At 40.2% G+C, this 24,013-nt stretch overlaps 2 protein-coding genes across 2 annotated transcripts in view; one reads left to right on the forward strand and one right to left on the reverse strand.

The window, feature by feature from the left end:
• NUDT15 (nudix hydrolase 15) lies at positions 1–8,417 on the reverse strand. Its single transcript, XM_040056407.2, has 4 exons — positions 8,317–8,417; positions 952–1,350; positions 663–853; positions 1–168 (listed from the first exon to the last, which is right to left on the reverse strand). Exons 1-4 carry the CDS (start codon positions 8,415–8,417, stop codon positions 23–25), a joined length of 837 nt encoding a protein of 278 aa, XP_039912341.2. The 3' UTR covers positions 1–22.
• SUCLA2 (succinate-CoA ligase ADP-forming subunit beta) overlaps positions 8,359–24,013 on the forward strand; it is a 19,861-nt gene continuing 4,206 nt past the window's right edge. The window contains exons 1-8 of the mRNA XM_040056409.2: positions 8,359–8,502; positions 9,808–9,991; positions 18,070–18,169; positions 18,361–18,523; positions 21,148–21,276; positions 21,703–21,841; positions 23,177–23,338; positions 23,420–23,562. Of these exons, the coding sequence (XP_039912343.1) occupies positions 8,416–8,502; positions 9,808–9,991; positions 18,070–18,169; positions 18,361–18,523; positions 21,148–21,276; positions 21,703–21,841; positions 23,177–23,338; positions 23,420–23,562 (1,107 nt within the window). The 5' untranslated portion in view covers positions 8,359–8,415. The remainder of the gene's footprint in view (positions 8,503–9,807; positions 9,992–18,069; positions 18,170–18,360; positions 18,524–21,147; positions 21,277–21,702; positions 21,842–23,176; positions 23,339–23,419; positions 23,563–24,013) is intronic.

Here is a 24,013-nt window from a genome sequence, read left to right on the forward strand (position 1 = left end):
TTACATAACACATCATTTGTTTTTACTCTAATTGGTGACTTCCCGTGTACCCCTTTAGATGTTCAAGCTCTTCTGTAAAGGGATTGTAACCTTGCTCTCTTAAACAGCGTAAGGCCCAGAACAGTTGATCTGCTGGAGGAAATTCATCCCATTTGACCCATTCCCAGCCTGTAGGGGAAAAAAAAAATAACTGAATATAGAGTTAAGACAGGACCCAAGCATGTGGCAGGGGCAGTTTAGGCTGTATGTTAGGAAAAGGTGGTGGGGCACCGGGATAGGCTCCATAGTGCAGCCTGACAGAGCTCAAGGAGTGTTTGGGCAACCTTCTCAGGCACAAGGTGGGATTGCTGGGGTTGCCCTGGCAGGAATGGGATTTAATGATGCTTGGGGCTCCCTTCCAACTCAGGATATTCTTTGTTTCTGTGATACAACAATTCTTCCTCTGCAACTCTAGAGGGATCATATAGAAACTGCCAATACGAAGACAAGTTCTCTGTTGCAGATTCATTTTGTCTGAGCAGCTTTTTTATTTCCCAGAGAAGCTGCGGATGCCCCATCCCTGGGAGCGTGCAAGGCCAGGCTGGAAGGAGCTCGGGGTCACCCGATCTAGCGGGAGGTGTCCCTGCCCGTGGCACGGGGCTTGGAACTAGATCATTACTGACCCTCGTTCTTGTCGGGCTCCTGGTTGCGCGGCTCGGCGCCCGGCTCGGCCTCGCCCTTCATGAGCACGGTGACATAGTGGTAGCGCTGGGACGGGCACACCGCGTTCACGGCCGACGCGAACCGCACGTGGCGCAGCCGCAGCGCCGCCTCCTCCAGCGTCTCCCGCGCCGCGCACTCCGCCAGGCTCTCCCTGCGGGCGGGCAAGGCAAGGCACGGCAAGGGAAGGGAAGGCACGGCGGGGCAAGGGAAGGGCAGGGCGGGGAGGGAGGGGGGGCGCGGGGCTCCTACCCGAACTCCAGGTGGCCTCCGGGGAGCTGGTAGGTGCCGGCGCCCAGCGCGCCTTTCCGCTTGCCCAGGAGGACGCAGTTGGGGTGCGCGGCGCTGGTGACCACCACCCCCACGCCGACGCCGGGCCGCCGGGGCCGAGCCGCCTCCTCGCCCATGGCAGCCCCGGGCGCTCGGCGAGGCTCCGTCCCGCCGCGGGCGGGGGCACATCCGCCAATCAGGGCTTGGGATCCCGGCTTTTGGGAGGCCCTTGGCCGGGGGACGCGTCCGGGGCGCGCAGGATGCGCGGGGTGGTGACGTCGCCGGTGAGGAAGGCGGCGAGGTTCCAAGGCAGGCTGCAGAAGGAGTGGTGCCCTGTCCTGCTCTTTGCCTGGGGTTCCTCGCCTCTGAATGCGCAGGGACCTGGGAGGTCACCGGGAACAGAAAAGGCGTTTGTGCAAATGAGGGGCAGCTGAAAACAAGAAAGATACGACTCGATTTTTGAAGGTCTGGGAGCCAGTCGGTCTCTGGGTGCAGATTTGTTCAGAATTTAAAAACCGGCCCTTTGGTTAGCCCGCTCTTTCTGGTCTGTGAAGTCTGACTCTGATGCGTCACGTTGGAATTACTTAAAAAGGAAACTACAAGCTTAGCTGAGCAGAGCTTCACGGGCAGAATAACAGTCCCTGACTGATGAAGAAGAAATAAAAGTTTCTGCTGGCAGATATTTACCTTCATTCTTATATTTTTACAAATTACAGAGATATGCAGAATACAAGATACAAGCTTTCATTTCCTTTATAAACAGCTGTAAATTTTGACAGATTTCCCCCTTTCTTCAGCCTATTGATCATAACAGAGGAAGACTTTTATTTGCAGACCTTTCGAATTGGTGGGGGGGGTTTTTTGTGTGTGTGTGTTTTGTTTGTTTTTTATTTTTTTTTTGTTTTTTTTTTTTTTTTTTTTGGTTTGGTTTTTTTTTTTGTTTTGTTTTGGGTTTTTTTGTAAAGTTTTAAAATATATATGTACAAATGGTTTAATTTACATATGAAGGTCACAGGGTCAAACTGGCTGAAGCTTAATCGCATTTTCTGGGATCAGTTTTCTGGAGCTGAACTGCCTGAAGTGGCTCAATACAACATCAGATGGGTCCGGTGTTGGCATGTCAAGAGCGAATGGCTGGGTGTGCTAGAAGCACGGTTGCCCTTTGACACTGTTTGGCCATGCTGCTTAACTGTGATGTCAGCTTATACCCTGAATTACTGACATTAGTAAATAATAGCAATAATAACAATAATAATTAATCATGGGCAAATTGCCAAGCTAACAAGATTTTTCATAAACCAAGCTCATTTATTTGTATCTGTCTGCCCAGTACAGCTGGAGTATCCTAATCTCCAGGTGAAACACCAGACATAGCAGTTATGTCACTTCTGTATTTACATTTTAAGAAGACAATGATCTTACAAAAGCTGTATCAAAAATGACTCCTCACCCACGAAGCTCATTTGGGTACAATATGTTAAAGCACCACAAAGTCTTTTACCTGAACAATGAAAATATTCTACTTTCTATGTACACCATTTTCCTGTACCTTTTACCAAACAGCATTTAGTAATAAGTCTTGAGGGTGAGCCACTGTCAATCTACTGATTTATTTTATAATACAAAAAAAAAAAAAAAAAATTCATATGGTCATTTTGTTGCTTACTATATTAACAGGATACAATTCAATGAAAATATTATGTGAAGATGATTATGTACAATATAAAAAGTATGTTTTTACAAACAGTATATTTTCATTTGTCAATATGCTAAGATTTTCCCTTCCTGTGTACCAGCCTCTTGATCACAACAAAGATGAGAAGTATTACCCTTTTACAAAACTTTAAAATGGCTAATTTTTTGTTAAGGTTTTGAAATCTGGTTGTATACAGATATTAAGATTTGTTTCAATTTTTTCACCTTACATTTGTGATCATTAATATAAAGAGTATTGTATAAAAACAAGCATTTTGTTGACTGAATCTATTCTAATTGGTTTCATTCTAAGATTTATTTTGGACGTGCCTATGCAGCCAGGTTTTGAAGTAAATATAGGCTGGTTTTCTAAGTTTGATGGTGAACAGACATCCACTGAAGAAAGATACGGGAATAAATCAAGAATGTGAAAGTAGCAAAGTCTCTGCCACAGTAGTATGTTGAAAAGCTTGCAAGACTATGATTTATATGCACTTGTAAACAAATAATATTAATTTAGAAGTAAATTAATAAGGGTAATTTATTATTAGTGATATTCAAATACTAATAATTAAATACTAAATAGTCATAACTACAAATGATAATATTTAATAAAGTTAATAACTATTTTCTATTTACAATATAAAATAATGTGTTATATAAAATACATTATTAACAATTATATTAAACAATAATAGTTATTAATATTAACTAGCAAATACAAATATTCATAAACAAGTTCTTGCAAACTTGTTTATTAATATTTTATATGAGAAAATGCTTCTGTGAGACAAACAGCCAAAACAGTGTATTTAAACCAGCATTTGTGCAGCAGCTACTGGAAAAGAGGCAGCTACTTTTCAGGCCAAATCCCTCGTTCCTTATGCCAACACTGTTATTGATTGGAGTGTTCTTGAATGGCCCTGTTATTGAATGAACTGTATGTCTGAGCTGATCTGGATCAAAACCCCCATTTTTTTTCATTAATCTGTTTTCTAGCATGCTGTGGGTGGCACAGGGAGGGGATGGGACAGAGTTCAATCAGATTAAACACAGCACAAAGCCAAACCTGACTCAGCAAACTGGGAGAGAGAGAACTTTGTCAACCAACCTGTGTTCCCTGACGCAATTTACAGCTCAGGTACATAAGTGAGGGAGGCAGTAAGTCAGAGCAGCTGGGGACAAGAATGGTGAGACTAACCATGTTAGAGACAGGCCAGATTTATGTCAGATTGAAATAACTACACAGCTGTTCCCTCAGAAAAGCACACAGTGTATAACAGCTTATTGAGAAGCAGCTACACAAGCAGAAAACATCCATCTTCCTGAGAATTTCATACACATGGTTCCCTGGCTGTGGAATTTACAATATGTTTGCATTTGCTTAGCAGAAGTATGAACTGGAAGATATATTTAAATATTTTACATTGCAAAGCTGGCATTCAGAAGCTGGGTGCAATGTGACAGCAGTGCTTGACACCAAGTCCTGACAGCACCCTGGCTGAAACTTGAACGATTTTTCTTCTCTTGAATTCAAGCAGCTGTTTGTTATCCTGAATGCTGATATTGAAAATGTAACATTGTTAACTGTTTCCTTTTAGCAGAATTATTTCCATGAAACCACATGCTTCCATTAAATGGCTATCTTTTACCTAAAATCACTGCTTGCTGTATTATGGCTTCATAAGCATTATTAGTGGAAATTAGGAAAAGTGTGATACATAGTTTTTATGCCGAAATGTAAATAACCTCTGATTACATTTACATATGGGGAGAATAATGGTGTGTGCAAGAGCAATAGGACAAATTAGAGCTGTACTACAGGTGTGCTGTCTTCATTGCTTGTTAATTATTTCTTTGCTGTGTACAGACAGGACTGAGTCATTGGAATGAGTGAAGGTGCTGAGACAATGGTGTTTTATTTGTAGCTTTGTCATAAACGCTTTAAGTGACCTTTGGCAACACATGTGAAGATGGATTGTTCTTCAGCTTCAATGAAACCTCTGGGTGTACTCAATCCCAGGGGACCCTGCATCAGAAGAATATAAAAGTGTCTGTTCTTTACCCATCTAGGATAGTACCTGGAGGTCCAGAATGGATGTCTGGAATACAATAGGCAAGAATAGGGTTTTTGACTACTGTTCTACAGCCATCTGTGGCGCAGTGACTTCTCAAGGCAGAGGTGGCTTCTGTGTATTTGTTAACCCTCTTCGTGTTTGTCTTATTTAACCTACCAAGACTCCTCTTGAGTCCATGTAAATTTTCATCATTTGCAGCATCTGTGGCAAGGTGCTCCACAGCTTAGCTCTGTGAAAGATTGTTTTGGCAAAGCAAATCCTTTTGCGTTCATTGAGCCTTTCACCTACCAGCCTTCCCTGGTTGGAAAGAGATGGTGAGTTAGTGATTAATGTTCATACTGTATTCTGTAGAAAACTGCACCTATCCAGACCTGAGAGTGCACACATTAAATGCCTGTTCGCTAGGACAGATGTCAGAATCCTTGCAGGAGATACACTGGAGCACCTTCAGAGAAGGACCCTGGATTGTCTTTTCTCTATGACTGGGAGGAGAGACGGAATAACCTGTTCCTATTGCAAATGGATGCAATTTGTTATATATGCCTGAGGGTCCCCTTAGCAACCTGCAGTTTGTCCAGAGACAACCATGATGGTACTCCTGCAGACAAGCGATGCAGAGAGCATTCACCATCTCTAAGATGTGCAGTGTAAGGCAATGTAGACACCACTGAAGGATTCTTCTCATTTTGCTTTAAAGTCAGTTTTTTTGCTCTGACCTTGGCTGATTCTTCAGCTAAACCTGTTTACTCATTTACCATATCAACAAAGTGGGCTCTTCCCTCCTGTCTTCAACTAAAAGTGTTCTGGAAAGCTCAGGGTGATTTCTCCACAGGTACTGGGGTGCTTTTTAAGCCCCTCATAAATCTCTCCTTGGAAATTTCCTACCCTCTGAGCTCATCGCCTTGGCAGAGCCTTTCACTTTCTCATTCTGATGTTCTTGGCAAGACCCTCTTTCCTGATGTTTTTCAACTATAAAGTATCAAGCAGTGGAGCTAACAAGATCTGGGAAATAAATCAGATTGCCCCACTGTCCCTATGTGAACGTGATAAATTCATAATAAAGCAAATTCATAGCTATTTGTAATGCCTGCACCTTCCAGGATACTTTATTTGGGCTCAGACAGGATGCTTTATTTGTCCTGCTTGTCTGTTAAAACTTATTGGCTCCTTCTGTCTCATTTGTAATGTACCTTTCCTCCACTTCTTTATGTTTTTAAATACAGCTTTTCAGAGAGGGCCTTGATCCTGTGTTAAAAATCTTATTCTGACTTTAGCAAGAAATCTCACAATTAAACTTTGAATAGGATGGAATCTACTTCTGGAGATTGAGCAAAATCTCTGGATGTCTGCTGGAATCCTACAATGCATTCCTTGTGCAGTCACTGCAGTTGTAGGCCAGATATTGAATGAGGCTGAGCCCATACAAACATGAGTGAGTTTATATTGGACTCACTAGGAATTTGTCTGGTTGTAGCAAAGAGTGTTATCTTTTCTGGTGTATCTAACGAAGTAAAGAAATGGTGAACGTGTAATTTCCAAGAGCTGCTGTTTTTAAGGTTTTGAGTTGGGCTTACAACCACCTTGTGCTGACAGTCAGAGCCAGGCAGTGGCACTGGTGATCAGACAGAAATCCAGGCATTTTTACAGTCCATCCCAGTTAGACAAGTTTTCACAGCCAAGAAGAAATCAGGCAATAAAATATTCAGTTAATTAAAATTCTCCATACAGCTGTGTATCAAACTCTAGATAACAGCTGCAGCTGCCTCAGTCAAGAATATTGCCTTCGATATTGTCAGCCATGGGACATTCCTTCTTTTGATGTATAAGGTAAAAACCATCTTCATCTTGAAACTGGAAGGGTAAGTCACTTCTACTGAGAAGATATAGTAGTAGTTGTAATCTGAATGTCTTACAGCCATTTGCTAAGGCAAGAATTAATTATAAGCCCAGAGACAGCTGTCCAATTTTACTTCTAGTAGCAAGTAACTGAGTCAGGATATAAGTCTGGTTTCCTGACCTGCAGCCAGTACTTATCTCTGAACAGTAGCTTTGGGCTTTTAAGGTTAAGGTTTAACGTTTTGCCAAGATCCATTACATCCTCTTGTACACGTTGTTGCAAATCCTTTCCAGGGTGGAGGTAATTTTGGGGAGTCTCTTGGAGTTAGGAGATTTCTTTGTATGTGGAAATGGCATCCATGTACTGTCTTGTGACAAAACTGCAGCCGGTCCCGTGACTGGTGAAGAGCCACTGTGTATACAGAGGGCAGAAAGAGCACAGTCTAGTGCTTTTTATTCCCTTCCCCCTGGCCAGAAGAAATATTTTATCAGCTGTGGTGGGAAATCTTGGATGGTCTATCAGAATTTTGCAGCTGCTTACAGGTTCAGTGATACATACTCCTACCTTGTGTGTCTGAACACAGAGGTGCAGAGCCAAGCACTCTGCAGAGCTCACTGCAGTGCTAGCAGGTGACAATAACACTAGGTCAGCAGAGGGCCAGGAGCAAAATAACTGAACCAGAATGACTCCATCTTTTGCAATATTCACCCAAGGAGAAGTTATGATAATGCATTTTCAGTTTCAGAACAAAAGGAGGCAACTCATCCAGTTATTTATTGGATAATTCAAGTTACAAGACTCAAGAAGAACCACAGTGCTGACATGTTTTTCCTTCACATCAGATCTTGCTTTGATGTTCATACTGTATGAAAGTAACTGCATTTTCCCTTATTATTGGTAGAGGACATTCTTGTTCCAGTTTCCCAGGTCAATGTTATTCTCCTAATTACCATTTTGTTTTAAAGGAAAAAAACTTTGCCTCCTTGTGAATCGCAAGGTCTGGTCACAAGTTTCTGCAGGGACACCTGTCCCCTGCTTCAGTTCCTTAGTGACCTGACTCACGGCCACGGAATTAAAAGTACAGACACTGGATTGCAGAGGGGGAGGCGTAGTGTGGAGCTGTGGGAGGCAGAAATGGGGGGTGTGGCACGGGAATGGTTTGGGTTGGAAATGACATTAAAGATTATCTAATTCCAGCCCTCCTGCAATAGGCAGGGGCACCTTCCACTAGATTGGGTTACTCAAAGCCCCATCCAACCTGACCTTGAACACTGCCAGGGATGCGGCATCCACAGCTTCTCTGAGAAACCTGTTCGACTGCCTTCCACCCTCGTAACAGAGAATTTCTTCCTAATATCTAAACTAAACCTGTTCTCTTTCACTTCAACATCATTCCCCTTGTCTTATGCAAAAATGGGTGTGTTTGCGTTGTTGCACGGAAACACCAAACCAAAAAAAGTAATCCTCAAGGGTGAAAAATACTGAGTTGTTCCATTCTGAAGGAGAACCGGGAGGGCTTGCAGGCGTGGCGTAAGGGAGCTGCGCCCCTTTCCTCCCTTTTAACACAGGCGATGCCAACCGAGGCCGACGTGATCAGAAGCTTGTGGGCGGATTACAACCCATTTTACGATCCTTGCGAAGCAAAAATAGCTTTTATTAAATCCAAAACGGTCAAAGGAAGGAGAGGCCGGGAAGCGCCCCTCACGGCGGCTCCTCCTGGCGCCGGGCGGGCGTCACTGCGGGGGCGGGGCCGCGCGAGGCGCTTCCTGCCCCCGCCCCGGCGCGGGAGCGGCGCGTGCGCGCTGCGGGGGCACCCGAGGGCGAAGGGGCTCGGCCATGGCGGCCTCCATGATCTGCAGCCGGGTGGCGGCCGGGCTGAGGGGCAGCGGCCTCCGCGCCTCGCTGGGTTCCACCGCGGGGAAGGTAGCGGCCGCTCGGGAGCGGGGGTGGGCTGAGCTGGGCCGGGGCTGAAGCGGGGCCGGGCCGGCTGGGGGTGGCGGTCGGAGGTCGCGCCGGCGAGAGGAGCGTCCGTCTCAGCCCAGTGCCGCCTCTGTCCTGCCCGGCTCTGCGGCGGGGCTGGCAGCCGTGTGCTCACCTTTGGTGTACGGCCTCCCGCAGCTGCTGTTCGTGCTTGCGGCAAATCTTTCCTGCGTGGTTCCTTTCCCCTCCCTTTTCAGCGCCCCCGTCCCCTATCTTGTTTGGAAATCCCCGTGTTTGCATCTCCACCGTCACCCTTACCCCTAGGATGGGTCGGGCTGTGCCAGTTCAGCTCTTCTTCCTCCTCGCACCTCGCCAGCCTCTGCTCCTGGTCCCTGTGGATGCCATTCGGGGGTGCGGGCTTGTTTTCGGCTGCAGCAGCCCTGGGAAGCGGTGACACGGAGGAGCTGGGGCGGCTGCAGTGTGTGACAGGGTGTGTGACGCTCGCTGCCGCTTTCTCCTCCTGCCGCGCTCTGGGGAAGGTCGCCGTGAGTGCCCCTCTCGAGTTACGCGCAGCCTCCCGGCACCGGCTCGGCGCCTCTCCTTGGGGTCGTGCCAAGGAAAGGACGTCCTCCTTGGAGAAGGAGTCCTTGGGAGGCTGCATAGGCCCTGTCCATTCGCTAGCTTGGAATGCCGTAGTAAAGTTCATGTGTCGTCTGCTTGTTTCCTTTATTTGAAGTGAAACGAAGCCTTTAAAATCCAGGGTGTCAGAAATTCCTTAATGCAGGCTGATTTTTGCAGTGCTTGTGCCGGTGGTACATACTAAAAAAATAAAAGCAAATGCAAAAGTTTGTTTTGTATGTAAGTTTCTTTTGTAATCTTTTTACCGTCAGTCTTTTGGTGCTTTTCTATGTTCATGGATTAGCTGAATTCCCTTCAATTCCTGATTTGTGTATGTATAAAAATTAAGGTGTTGTTTGCATATGGTGAAATATGAAAAATGCAACAAATGATTTTGCATTTTTTGTTGTTAATTTTTGTGCTACAGTTCTTGTCAGTGCTAGCAACTTTACTAGCTCTTTGCCCCGTCCAATAAAAGCTCACAAAATCAGATACCGAACTTGATATGAATGACTAATGTGGAGGGGTAAGATTAAATGTTCAGGTGTTGGCACTGGTACGCCAAAGTGGCCTTGTTTAATATGTAGACTTTTTTTTTTAACCTAAAGAAAGAGGGTAGTTTTTCACAACAGTCACATTCTTTTTTTCTTGTTTTCTTTTTTTTTTTTTCTTTTTGTTATTTTCCTTCAGGTACTTGCTGGAAGTCCAGGAATACTCAGTAATCATGGATTTCAAGTGCAACAACAGCAACAGAGGAGGCTATCACTCCATGAATACCTGAGCATGGGACTGTTGAAAGAGGCTGGCATTTCTGTTCCACATGGAGTGGTTGCCAATACGCCAGATGAAGCTTACAAAATAGCAAAAGAAATAGGTATAATATTAAAGAGAAAATATACAAATAGGCATGGGATTGATACAAGGTGTATCTGCTTTTTCTGTCTTTCTTGTTAAGGTGTTGCTTGGAGTTCTGAATACACCTTCTCTTTAAAGAGAGCCTTCACTGTGAAGCAACCTTCTCGTTAAGAAGCAGTAGGTCAGGTATACATTCTGTTAGCTTAGACTAATGTAACTACTTAAACTTCTTTGAGATGAGTAATCGACTCTACTTTGTGCAAATCCTGGATTTCTTTCTACTTTCAGCAAGGTTAGAGGAAGTCTTGTGTGAAGAGTTTCAGTGGTGGTCACAAGATCTCATATAGAACAGAAGATGCAAACCATACTTCTCTTTAGGCTACAAAAGAGGAGTAAAATCCTGTTCCTTTGTGAGTGTGCTTTTCTGGCAGAAGGCGGCTACTTTATACAGGAGGGGAGGACTTTGATGGCTTGTTGTTATATGCTAAATTCCTGGCTTGTTGATGAAAAAGTATCCAATCTCATTTACCAGGTGCTTAAATACTTAATTTAAAATTGAGCTCTAATTTTGGACTTTCTGCTTATTAATTTGCTACTTTACTTACAATGTGTCCTAGTAAAGTCTTGTTTAATTTGGATTTAATATGGAAGGCAGCTTCTATTGTGTCAGGCATTTGAAGGTGGGATTTTTTTGTTGTTGTTGATTGGTTTATCTGGGGGGGTGTTCTTAGTTTAAAGTCTGGGAGTTTTTTTTTCCCTCCCCAAACATATTAGCCTTGTCACAAAGTTTTGATGAAGGACATTGGTTGTCATGTTCCTTTCTCCTATGCAAATGCTCAGATCTGTATTCACCTCCAAGTGGATACATTCATAGTGATTCCCGAGATTGTAGGTTTTGTTGGATTCATTTCAGTTTCATATGTAGATTTAATGTGAGAAATGAGATATGAAAAAAATGGTAATTTTTCTTCTAGAGCAAGTTATGCTGCTTTGTAATGTAGAAAAGAATTGAAAAGCTGCTTTTGCTTCAGACATGATGTCCCAGAAATTCAGGTATTGTCAGATATCTTTGTTATCTTGTTTCCGTTAGAGAGTAAGTGATATGAAATTATAATAATTTCATTAATATGAAAGGAAATTGCTAAAATACTTCTGAGAACAGTTTAAATTTCAGAACCTTACCTTCTGTTAAGGATGAATTTACAGCATGATCAAAACTTCCCAAATCAGGCATATCCCTTTTCTCTACTTGAATATCTGCACAGATATTGCTGGAGGAAAATGAGAGAACCTTTGTCTATGGCTCTTTAATTAACAGCCCAGAAACTTGTAGGTCAGGATTCCTTTTTGTTCTTGCTCACAGAGGGCTCATACAGCAGTGTGGGATGTCTGGCTGCTGGTTTATAGCTCTGTGTCATCCCTGTGACATCATAGGTATGCCTCTTATCTGGAGAATGGGACACTGGGCAATTTCTTGGGGATCAAAAGAACGAAGTTGTGAAGTGTGTGAGTTCGCATCCTTTTAGTAAAGGAATTCAGGGCTTCTGGTTGGCAGCCAAATGCTTTGTTGGAGTCGGTGTGTAGTCGATGCTGTGGCTTTCTTTGGTACTTGAGATGAGGAAGGGAAAAATTCCCAAAAAAAGAACACACACTGACAGAGCTTGAGATGTTGAGGCATTGCTCAAGTATGCCCAGAACTCAGAATGAGTGGTGACGTATTATTCTTCGCTCCAGTGTTTTGGATTTCTTTATTTTTGTAGGCATTTAGCTGCTAGCTTTCATTTGGTATTTAAAAAAGAATCAACGAAACATAAACCAAACCAATCTCTATCAGAATGAAAAATTCACTTTTTTTGGTCCACCCACTCATTGTTGATTTTTGTTCAGTGGGTGTAGTGGCCAGTAGGTAGGAAATTATATTTTGTTTCATTTTATATGCTAAAGTACTTTTTCAAATGCTTGTCTAGACCATTACAAAGACACTTGGTAGTACTCTTTACTCTGTTTCCCTAGTGCCGATACGCATGTCCCTGGTAAATTTACACAGAGTAGGTTTCCGACTAAAGGTTGAGTTTGGCATTGGATTTCTTCCCTTTTGCAAATACTTCACTTAGAAATGGGTAAAATTTTATCCCAATGTATAGCCAATGCAAACTTCCCGTTAACAGAGAATATCATAGGTTAGCTGTGGCTGTAGCTAAATCAGTGTTACATAAGTTCTGTTCCAAAGCTTTGATAAGAGACTCGGTTGCCTTCAAGTTTATGGTTTGCTCTTAGCCATGTGTGCATTCCAGCTAGCACTGACCAGTTCTGATTGAGAGGCTGATACGTGTGTTATCAAGAGCATGAATAATGAACCTAAAGACTGTTTGGTGAACAGATGCTTGATCAATTCTCAGCAGAATGCAATATTTGAAATGAACATTGCTGTTTGTTAAGAGACACTTCCATAGGTGCAATCTATTGTTGTAACTCAAGTTTGAATGCTTCCTGATACCTTCCTCTGGTAACAGTTGAGTGGAAGGTACATATTGTGTGCTTGTCTGGATAAACCAATCAACAATATATTTCTCTTCATGATGATTTGAGAAGTAGGACTTTTTAAGACAATAGTATTTTGAAGCTGCTTTTGTGGGCTGGTGGTTTTGTTGGGCTTTCAGGTATATGAATCCCACAGCTTTATGTGCATGGCAGACTGTCAAATTTTAGTAAAGTATAAAGCTGTATGAAATAGGAGGTGTTGAGAGAGTGAATGCAAAGCATTTCACCTTTCTACATCAAAGTTCTTGAACGGAGACTGAAAGCTCCTGGAACTGAGTCTGCTACTTTTGCTGTTGCAGTTTAAGAGATCCATCACAGCTCCATGTCTGTGTGGTTTATAAAGAATTTTCTGTTTTGGTATGCTTTCTACCGAATGGCTCCAGTAATTGGTTTGACTGTATTTCTGCTGACAGTTATGTGATTAATAGAGGATTTTTTCAGACCTTTTAGATTTTTTTCAATATTACTAAAATCTCTTAAGTTCTTTTCAGTGTTACTTATTTTTCTGCCTGTTGCTTAAACATACAACTTGTATCTGTTAAACTTTAAAAAGTAATTTGTAATCCTGGGTGGATTTTTAAATAGAATTTTTGATCCTAGGCTGGATTAGTCAGAAAGCAAATCTTAGTACTGTGTGTGCCATTATTTTCTAGGTAAGGTGCTAGCTTTTTCTTTTTTAGCTCTTCAAATGATATATTCCAGGCGATGTGGCAAAAAGCTGGGAGGTTTTCTCCTTAGTGTATGCCACACCCACCTTGGCTGGCTGATTTAAGTTTTGGGGGTTTTCTAGTCTATGTCAGTGAAAACTCAGGTCTTTCATACTTTTATTTATGTTATTTTTTTGGTTTTGCCATTATCGGGGTTCCTTGTTGGTCAGTTATCTATGTTCCTGATGTCTTTTAGGTTGTCTGAAACTCCAGGGCATTTATTCAGTTCCTCTTGGACATAGATGATGATCTAAGGTGACAAACTTAAGCAGAAATGCCCCAGGTGTTAAAAAAAAAAAAATCATGCAATTATGTTCCTACTTACCAGGTCAAAATCTCTAGATAAACAGCAGTAGTAGTTTAGAAATCAAACATTTACTTATATTCCAGCAAATGATATTTTCTTTGGTGTCTGAATCTTATATTTTGCTTCAGCTTTTGCTTTGTGCTGTGGCACTTCACTCCTTTGAAGTTAAAATATCAAAACGTATTGTTGATGATAATTTGCTAATTAAACTTGTATAACCAGCACATTTAAATTTTGACCTCTATATTTTAATTGCTTGACTTAAGCTATTGCCAAAACCAAACCTGTCTTGTGAGCTGATGACTAACTTGATGCAGTTGATAATATCAGGAAGTATTTGTGTAGAAAATATTTCGTAATAGCAAAACATTTTGTTCAGTCTCCTGACTGGTATGGTCCTTTCAGTGAAAGTATGATGATTCCTGGCACACAATTTTCTCAATAGTTACACTTTTGATTTGTATGCAGTGAGTCTTCTTACACTCAAAAATTTCAAATGCTGAAAAAAATGTGATTTTGAAGTTAAAATTCCCCATAGCTGTACTTACTAATGACAGTGTACTCTGAAGAGATTCTCTGCTCTCTTGACATAATTAGGGTCAGCATATTATTTATGTTAACGCTCCTGTTAGTTACAAACCCATCTTTTCCTGATGCCAGTAAATACACCTGTATTGTTTAAGCTTTGTTTTTTGGCATCCATGCAACAAGAAAAAATTAGCCTGTGTTATAAATGGAGAGTTTTTCTGGTACAAGAACTTTGAAATACAGACTGAAGCCAAAGTTTCAGGTCTCTGTCTCTGCTAGGGTAAGTTTGTAGTTGAATGGTAGGTGAGAAATTGATTGACACTTGTGTTACTAACCTGTCACTGCCCTTTACTGTTGTCTGTCTTGTTGGGCAGAGAAGTGGCAATTAATGTGATTTGACAAAAGTCAAAATGGAAACTTGTAAAGCAGAACATTTTAATCAGGCCTGTCAGCTGTAATCCTTGGAGTTTGCACTTGCTCAGGAAACTTCAGAGATACAGTGGAACAATGACCCTTCTTGCCTCTTAATAAGCTTATTAGAAGATTGTATTTTACATGGATGTCTTTCTGCTTGCTTGCATGCATTGATCTTTATCCCAATTTGAAAGCTTAAGTTATAGAATCAGAAATGATTCCTTCCGAAAAATAAATATTAGTATTGGTAGAAGTGAAGATGGTTTTGTTTGCTGACTGTGTAACTCTTTCACTGTCTGGTTAATAAATGATTGTTGAAGGTGAAGCCTGTGGTGTTAGTAAATGTATAGATTTTTGTTGTCCTGAACAGATAAATGCTATGCCAGTGTTCTGATTTCAGACACGTGTTCTCATTGGTATCTACTCTTAATTTTCTAAGCATTTCCTAGTTTTCAGGCTAATGTACTTATGTGCTTGTAGGGCTGACTGCCATTAACATGGAATTGTGATGCTTACCGAATGCTTGTTCTGAGATTTGTGCATTGGCCTTTAGCTTGTTTGCCCACATGAGTTGTAGTGGTGTTCTAGTGCCCTGTGTTAAGGCTTCACAATTTGTTACTGCTGCTGAAAGCTCAAGTCCTGCTCACTGAGGTTCCTGTGTGCATGTGCCCGTTGCATGGTGCACAAGTCTGCAGAAGCACTGTCTGTCTGCTGGATGAGCTTTTGCCTTCGGGGAATCACTGTTCTGATATGCTTCAAGGCATGATAGCCCAAGTGCTTCTAGTGGCACAGGAAGTGAGGCTGCAGTGAAAAGCTGAGGGCTGGAGGCAGGATGGGACTTCTGTGGTGGCGTGTTCTCTGGTATAAACTGTGTGTGGGTATCTGCTCCAGGACAGAAACTGCTATTTTTCATTGAAACACAAGCCTAGCAGTATTTCAAAGCCAAGTAAGCAAAAAACAAGGGCACAACTGTTGATACTGAGTAGAAAGCTATGGTAGCTGCTGGTTTCCAAATTTTTTTTCTTGGGTTACTGTGTATCAGCAGTTCTTTGTTGTGTCTGATTGTGTGACAGTGCTGCTGCTGGAACACTGCAGATGAGGTATGTAACCAAACACTTCCTCTTGTTTTAGAGTCATTTTCGATAGGAGCTGTGGGAAAAAATGTTTATTGAACAATGAACTTTCTGCATGATGGGTTATGGTTTTCTTGGGATGTACTATCTTAAATTTGTTTCAGATACATCTGTGCAGCTTAATTGCTTGAAAGCATAGCTGCTCAAATAAGCCTTGAGCTTGTTTATGCAATCAAGCAGCTAGATTGCAGTGCTAGAGGAAAACAATTTACAGATCATTAGTAATCTGCTCATTTAATGACTCAGTTGTTGCATAAGGGTTAGTCCAATGATTTTATGGCCAAAACTGATTGTGAAAAATTAAAAGTTGTTTTTCTCACACAGTGTTGGATGTCTGTATGTTGACGAAATATTATAGTGCATAATAACAACATTTTTAAGGAATATCTTCCAGGATTAGGGTTGTGATGCATTTAGCCCGCTACTCTGCCTAAGAACAAAAAAACATACTATTTAGGGCAGTTCATAGCCTGCCTATTTTCTGCAGTTCATTATTCCTCATTTCCCCTCAGCATTCATAATTTTTGTCTTAAGAATATCAGAGAGAATACCTCTGCCCAGTTTCTTTTGGCTCTTCTATTCTTCCTTCATATCTCCTGACAGGCTTCTTTATATTTTGTGTAAAGAAGGGTCTTTTTTTCTTGCACTTTTTAAAAGACTTCCTTAGTAGATGGCCTTTGTTTTTGGCTGGTGTGGAGCAGAAACCAGAATGAGTGATGTATGTGTAGCTGTGTGTTCTTGCTCTGCCCATCACAGGTATGTCTGAGGATCGTAGTCATGTTCTTGCTTTCTTCTCCTTTGATCAATGTAAGGATGTGCTAAGCTCATTTCTTGTAAGGGAATCTCTTAAATTCAGTGTTCATCTTAGTTACCAATTTACTTTTATGCCCAGAGCTAAATATGTTCCAGCTGAGATCTTACTAGAGCTTTAATTGGGATCTCATTTGACTTGTTCTGATTCTGATGTTTCTTGCTAGCAGGAATAATTGCTACAAAGAAGGTGCCCGTGAATGAACTTCATGGCTTTTCTGAAAACTTCTCAGTAGTTGCAGCTTTTTATTTTCTGGTCTTAGTGTAGGAAATGGAAAAAAAGCTTTGTACTTAAAGTAATTGCATAAAAGTTGTCTTATGTGACTTTATAAAGTATGTTAACTTGATTGCCAGTAAAAATAGTTATCTTTAGGAACTGAATTAAATATTAGCATCATAGACTGTAGTAAATCCATATATACTTGTATGTTTATAACCTTCATGCCTCTTTTTCAAAAGAGCTTTAAAATCACATATGAAATCAGAGATCTGTTGTTAGGTAGACATTCAAGAAGTAAAATCAACAGATAGCTAATAAGGAGGAGTGACTTGAGTCTTCTGCTTGTAGCCACCCTAGCTTGTGGTATGGTTTGAGTTTAGTTTCACCTGTCCAGGCAGGACACGGGTCAAAATAGGAACCAGCACAACTTTTGTGTCTGTCAGAACCTTCCTCAGTTTATGTAGTGGCTAATTTTTCTTGAATATTGTAGTTTATGTCAGGCCTTTCTATGGTTCCCTTTTAACATCCAATGGAACAGCAACTTCTTTTTTGGCTTGGAAAGATCAGTGGCTCAGCTGATGGTGGCATTAGGAAAAATGGGATATGCTGGACAAATGTCAATGGGGCAGTTCTTAGCACCTTGCAGTCTAGCTGCTGTCTGTACTCTGTGTAAGTGAACTTGAATAATAACTCAGAACTTCAGGTTTTGTCTTTTATCTCTCTAAATGACTTGAGGAACTCTTTCTTTGCTTTTTTGTCTTTCAATGACAGTTCAGAATATCCCATTTAATCTCAAATGCCCAGTTTCCCATACCTAGAAGAATATCTTGTGAAGGATTTTTAAACAAAGCCAACTAAAGGGCTTACTTTGCCTACTCTGGGAAGAGCAGTGGGTTGGTTTAGGCCTCTGACTTCTGCAAAGCACTGAAGCTTATGCATCAGTGCACTGCTGGATGGAAGCCAGAGTGGACCTGGCATGCTGACTTGGGTAAGTGCTATAGTTAAATATCACTGCTGGGAAGGTAATGGTTTACAGGTACAAGGTATTTATAGTTGTTTGAGGAAAACCTTGCATATGGTGGGGCAGATATTCAGTTTCATCTTGTTAATAATCTCTGTGGTGCTAACTGTTTCTTACTGGGTGCTTAATCATCTGTGATTCTAACACGTATTAAAGATGATCAGAACACCAGCATTTTTAGATACTAACTCAACAAAGTTTGTTCACAGAACAGCCTAAAGCTGCAAATTGTGGATTATTTGAGATTCTTGGAACAATCTATGTGAATTATAGTTTTCAGTTCACATGTGTGTGTTTGTGTCTTGAGCGTGGAGGAGGGGGGGCGGATAAAATTAAAGCAGCCTTTGTTACTCTACCTGAAGCAATTTGTTTTAGTAGTCACAGATGACAAATTATTGGGTTTTCTTTTGTTCCAGGTTCAAAGGATCTTGTGATAAAAGCACAGGTTTTAGCTGGTGGTAGAGGAAAAGGAACATTTGAAGGTGGCCTCAAAGGAGGAGTGAAAATAGTCTTTTCGTAAGTTGTTTCTAAATTATCCAAGTGGAAAACTCCAATATTTTACATTGTGGATTGAACCTGTCACTTTCTTTAAAACTAGTGTTTTAATTATTAACCTTAAAATAATAAAAATTAGATAGGATGTTTTTAATGCTACTTCTGTTTTTACAGCAGTTTCTTTGTCACATTCTGAGCTTCTTTTATTCTAGTCCAGAAGAAGCAAAAGCTGTCTCCTCCCAAATGATTGGAAAGAAATTGTTTACCAAGCAGACAGGAGAGAAGGGCAGGATATGCAATCAAGTATTTGTCTGTGAGCGCAGATATCCCAGGAGAGAATACTATTTTGCAATAACAATGGAAAGGTCTTTTCAAGTGAGTAATATTAGAAGTAAGCAATTTAACTTGTTACAACTGAATTTTAAAAAAACTAACAAAACTTTTACTGTACTGTTCACTTGCTTTTGAAAATTAGAAATGTACAAGCTAAACTTTGTTTTCCAGTATATCTGACTATATGATCGACTTTGTTTTTAAATGCTGTAAAGATGTAATGCTACAATTCGAATTTACAGAATCATGAATGAGTTTCGGTAGCCCCAGCTGAAGTTCAGAGTCACATGGCCAAAGCGGAAATGGGTAGAATAAGGGGGTAATTTTCATTTTGGTTTTAATTTGCGTACCAGAGTATGCAATTTAGTTAAAAAACACAGCTATATGTGTGCATGTGAATGTACACCCTATTTTTGAGTGTCAGAAATAAGATGAGTAACAGAGTTCTGGAAGAGCAAATGGTCATGCATAACCCAACATCCTTTTTCTTCAATGTGTGACGATTCCTAGAGGTGCACTGGTGTGTCTCTTGACTTTAAAAGATGCTAGTAGTTTTCTTATAGTAATGCTCTTTAGGAAATGGGTGGGAAGATTTGGGCCTAGAGGTTTGTCTTCAGAGCTTTCAGGGAAATGAAAGCCAGTCTTTTCTGCATATATGGGCTGTATGTGTGGGTATGTAGTTTCTTATGGTACAATCAAATGTGGATACTGAAATGTGTCAGTGTTTTCTGACAGACAAGTGTTCTATTTGGAGCATAGAGCATGAACTGCTAAGGAACTTTAATGAAGCCAGGGTTTAGAACAGATCGTGGAACTTTATTTGCTGAAGCTCAGAAAAACTGGGTTTGGTCTGTTGAAATGCTTAAGAATTTGCAGAGGCACTGGTTTTGGTAATGAGGGGATATTTAAGTATGAATGAAATAATTTATATTTCTGTGGAGGAATGAGAAAACTAGTCTTTTTTTTGGTGGCCATATTTGGCATTAAATGTTTGTTCCTTTTTCTTCCTCTGTAGTGTTCTTTTTGATAGGGAAGTATTGGTTGTGTTGGATTATGTGACTGGGGCACCTCCATTGTGATGTGTGCTGGAATAGAGCAGGGAAGATTCAGATGTTACCATCTGCACCACAAGGTGGCATTAAAATGCTGTAAATGAACAGATTTTAGACTTAAAATTGTGTAAGCAATAAGCAAGGATGCTTATGGAAATAAAATTTACTGTAACTGATTGAAGCAAATTAGATAAAGAAGGGAAACATGTTTTCATGACTTGCTAATAAGTATAAATCTTATTAGCATATATTGATCATACTGTGCGGGTTCTTGCCTTTTGATAAGGATCTGCTTTGTTTTTCCTGATGACTTTATAAGTTGTGTTTTTATTGTAACTTGTATAGGATGCTTAGGATGAGGAAATGCCTTGCAAAAGAAGGAAGTGTGAAGGTTGAATAGCACACAGTGTTTATTCCTCTTCCTTGAAGGAGGGGAAAAATGATCAAAATAGCTGAAACTGGGACTTTATGACTTGGATATTATTCACCAGCAGGGGTTTGTGTTTTAAGCAAAACTGTTCACTCGAGTCAATTCTATGAAACAATGAGTTATTTTATGAGTTTGTAGCTTACTGACAGTTCAAGATAAGAGTGTCCAAAAATGTTCATTGAGTTGAACCTTGCTGCTAGATGTAGGATAATTTGTCAGCTATGTATTTCCATTGGGAAGGATGGTAATGGGAGGGCAGTGGTGTGGTTATTAAGCATGTTCTCTGAACCAGGGTCACATTTTCTGTAATGAATTGTCAACAGTTATAAGGCTGTTTAATCTTTGAGTTCTGCTGATAGGAAATGCTGCCTTAGTACACTCGTGGTCATAATCCATGCATGGGTGGTGATAAGGGATGGTTGGTTGAAGGGATCCAAGTATGTCTTTACTGTGAACTGGAGGAGAGATTTTCAGGTTCCATGGTAGTGAGTCCTTCATGTTTTTGTTGAGATTTGGCTTTTTTAAAAATAAACTCAGCTGCAAATGCTGTCAATTCTGGTTTCTTAATTTCTTTTATTAATGAACAATTGAGTGATGTTTTGTTTTGCTATGACGTACTTTCAGTGAAGGCTTTAGTTATTGAATGTTGTGATCCTACTGAACAGGTATGGTTTGCAGTAATTTATCACTAAGTTTTGCAGACCTTCATTTGTCCTTGGAGTTGGAGCGTGGCAGAATGAATAAATGAGTGCCTAGCATTTGATCTGTGATTGTGTAGGAGTGAGCGGAGAAGGTAGAGGTGAAAAGGTAGTGACATTTTCTCTGGTGACACCTAAAAGATAAAATGTGTGTGATTATGAAGTTGAATCTTTCTATCAAAATTCAAAAAAGCTATGTCTGTGTTAATTGTTTTGCTGCTGCTTTATAAAGGAAACTTTTTCTTGTTAAAAGAAAGTGGACCTGACATACACTTTAACGTTTGGAAAGTATTATTACAAGATTTTATATGGAGGTATTGAGTAGATAGTAACATTCTCTTCAGAGCATACGAGAAAAATGCTCAAATAAAAAATTTTCCAACAACAAACAGTTTATTACTTTGAATTATCTTATGGGAAGAGCTAAGTTTCAATTGTGTGGTGTAAAAGTACTTATGCCTCTTTTTTTTTTCCTTTTTGTTCTAGGGTCCTGTGCTGATAGGCAGTTCGCAGGGTGGTGTTAATATTGAAGATGTTGCTGCGGAGAATCCTGAGGCGATAATTAAGGAACCCATCGATATAGTAGAAGGCATAAAAAAGGAGCAAGCTGTTAGGGTAATTGTTAATTCGGGAAGGTACACATTACTGAGGATGGGAGGGTTGCTTCTAATTTTCATAAAGAGTATGTACATTCAACCTGCTGAGTTGTCTTAAACCCTTGTTTGAAACAGATTTGAACTGGGTATTTAAGTATTTTCAGGTAAATCACTGTAAATCCACGCAAGTATGGATGACGGTACTTTATCTAGTTTTTATACAGCTGTGCGAAGGTGTATCTTGATGAATTTTTTTTAGCCCTTTTTTAGGATAAGTGCAGTATTCTGTATGGGAAACAATATGTTCAAACCAAAGAGTGAGTTTGGTTTTTTTCCCCCAGTAAACAGGGCAGGTTCTATAACTGCAAATTCAAATGACATTGAAATAATAGCTAAACTGAGGCACCCTAACATGAGTTAACAATAACCATCCTTTTACTTTCAGCTTGCCCAGAAAATGGGATTTCCTCCTAATCTGGTGGATGAAGCAGCTGAAAATATGATCAAATTATATAATCTCTTTCTGAAATATGATGCTACCATGATAGAAATAAATCCTATGGTGGAAGATGCATCAGGAGTTGGTAATGTTTCTTATTCATACTCTTCCTGTAACACTTTGACATTTTTGTAAATCTTGGTTGCTTCGCACTGGTAAAACTTCAGCTGTATACAGGAAGAGGAGTTAGTATTAACACGGCATGTTGAAAAACAAATTTAATAAAGCAGATAAATTTGAGAATCTAAATATAGTAGGAATCTGCTCTTAATTCCTAAGTATGATCTTACATGTAGCTTCCTTTTTTAACTTTTAAATTTTTTAATAGAGAGCACATCTGCCCAGGATAAGGCATTCCTGGAAATCAGGTCTGTTCAAAATTCATAAATTGAAACTTGAGCCATCTCACATTTCAAAATTGTTACTGTGACTGTAACCTGAATAGTAGCAACAACGAGAAATCTCCTGCCTTTATGACTCAGGCATTAGAATACTGATGGAATGTGATGTATTGAAAGACTGTAGGGGTTTAAATAATATCTTGATGTTTATCAGGTTTTTAGCATATCCAGTTGCAGAATAGTTATTTAATGTTCAATCACAGCCAATTCCACTCTACAAAAATAAGTCTGTTGAGAGTATTTGTACTCTAACTCAGATACAACAGTTTGAAATATAAATATGAATGTAGCTCTTTCATCAAAGTGTGTAATTACTGTTACTGAGGTGTGTTTTTTTAATGTTTACGTGATCAGTATAGAGCAGTCTTTTCCATCTGTTTCTCATGACTTGTTATTTTAATATCATTTTCACTGAGGGATAGAAAGGAAGTGGTAACACTTGTACAGACAGAAACTTAGTTCCAATGTAAAGAGTACTGTAGGTTTTCTGCTTGCTACATCTTAAGTAAATGTACTTCTGTGTGGTTTTTCCTACCACTTTTTCTTCCAACTCAGACACTTTTTCATTGTGTGCTTATAGTCATGCACACATTATATATGCTTATTCTAAAAGCAAAAACTAAGATGGATTAAAAACCCTTGAATTAAAGACCTTTTGTAAGGTTTAGTTTCATGCTAATTATTTGTGATGGTGCATTCCCCCTCCTTCTTTTCCAGGCTGCAGTGTGATCTGAGAAAACATAATTTGCCCAGGTTTGTCAAACAGCTTGTTGTAAGCTTTTTTGAGTTAGAGTGTCTCAAGAAATAGTTATCTTTCCTTTTTGCGCGTAACTGATTATATGGGGAAACTGGAGAGAATCTTCTATTTTTTGACAGTGGTACGTGTGTCTTTTCAGCAAAACTTTGTGTTTGGACTGCAAGGCCCAGCTGACAAATTTGACTTAACATACTTTAACACATTTATGTAGCAGTTGAGTTGTTCTGTTAAGGTTGGTAACGGTGGGGGTTTTCCCTTTCAGTGATGTGTATGGATGCAAAGATAAACTTTGACAGCAATTCAGCCTATCGTCAGAAGAAGATCTTTGATATGCAGGATTGGACACAGGAAGACCAAAGAGACAAGGATGCTGCAAAAGCAGATCTCAACTATATAGGGTTGGATGGAAACATAGGCTGCTTAGGTATGTACTATTTAAAGAATTTTAAATGACCTAACGGATTTATAAACTGTATTCCTAAATGTTATCTTTATTCTCATATAGTCAATGGTGCTGGTTTAGCTATGGCCACAATGGATATAATTAAACTTCACGGCGGAACTCCAGCAAACTTCCTTGATGTTGGTGGTGGTGCTACAGTGCAGCAAGTGACAGAAGCCTTTAAGCTTATTACCTCTGATAAAAAGGTGAGGGAAGAGTTGGCATATCAAGGTGCTACACAGTGGTAAAATAGGCTGTGATTTGGAAGACAAAGCTTAGTGCATGTTCTCCAGAAAGCATGTTTTTTATAAGCACAGAACTAGAAAGAAAGAAGATGGAAATCTTAGCTTAATCTCGGTGCAGATGAAGGAGGCTTAATAATCTTAATGATTTTTTAATTACTTTTTTAAATAATAGGAGTTTTGGCTGTGTACTGAGGAGACAGTTTTGTGTCTGCTGCTTGAAATCACAGCTGTATTTGAATCTTTCCAGAAATCTTGGAGTCAGAAACTCCCACTGTCTGCTCTTTAAACAGAAAGCAGTACTCAGTTGGTTTTCTGCTTTTTTGGGTTTTTTTGGACCAGTTTTGCAGCTGGGTCTGTGTTTTGCATAGAGTTGTAGAAATGAATATTTGCTGTGCTGTGCACAGACAAGTTT

The sequence above is a fragment of the Hirundo rustica genome, chromosome 2 (genome assembly GCF_015227805.2).
Source record: "Hirundo rustica isolate bHirRus1 chromosome 2, bHirRus1.pri.v3, whole genome shotgun sequence".
NCBI classification, from domain to species: domain Eukaryota; kingdom Metazoa; phylum Chordata; class Aves; order Passeriformes; family Hirundinidae; genus Hirundo; species Hirundo rustica.

Bases quoted from the DNA above. Each gene is read 5' to 3' on its own strand.
- NUDT15 (XM_040056407.2), bottom strand. From the start codon at position 8,417: ATGGCCGAGCCCCTTCGCCCTCGGGTGCCCCCGCAGCGCGCACGCGCC. The intron at 1,351-8,316 runs GTGACGCCCGCC...GTGACCTCCCAG, and splicing joins CGCGCGGCCCCGCCCCCGCA to GTCCCTGCGCATTCAGAGGC. The intron at 854-951 runs GTAGGAGCCCCG...GCCCGCCCGCAG, and splicing joins GGAGGCCACCTGGAGTTCGG to GGAGAGCCTGGCGGAGTGCG.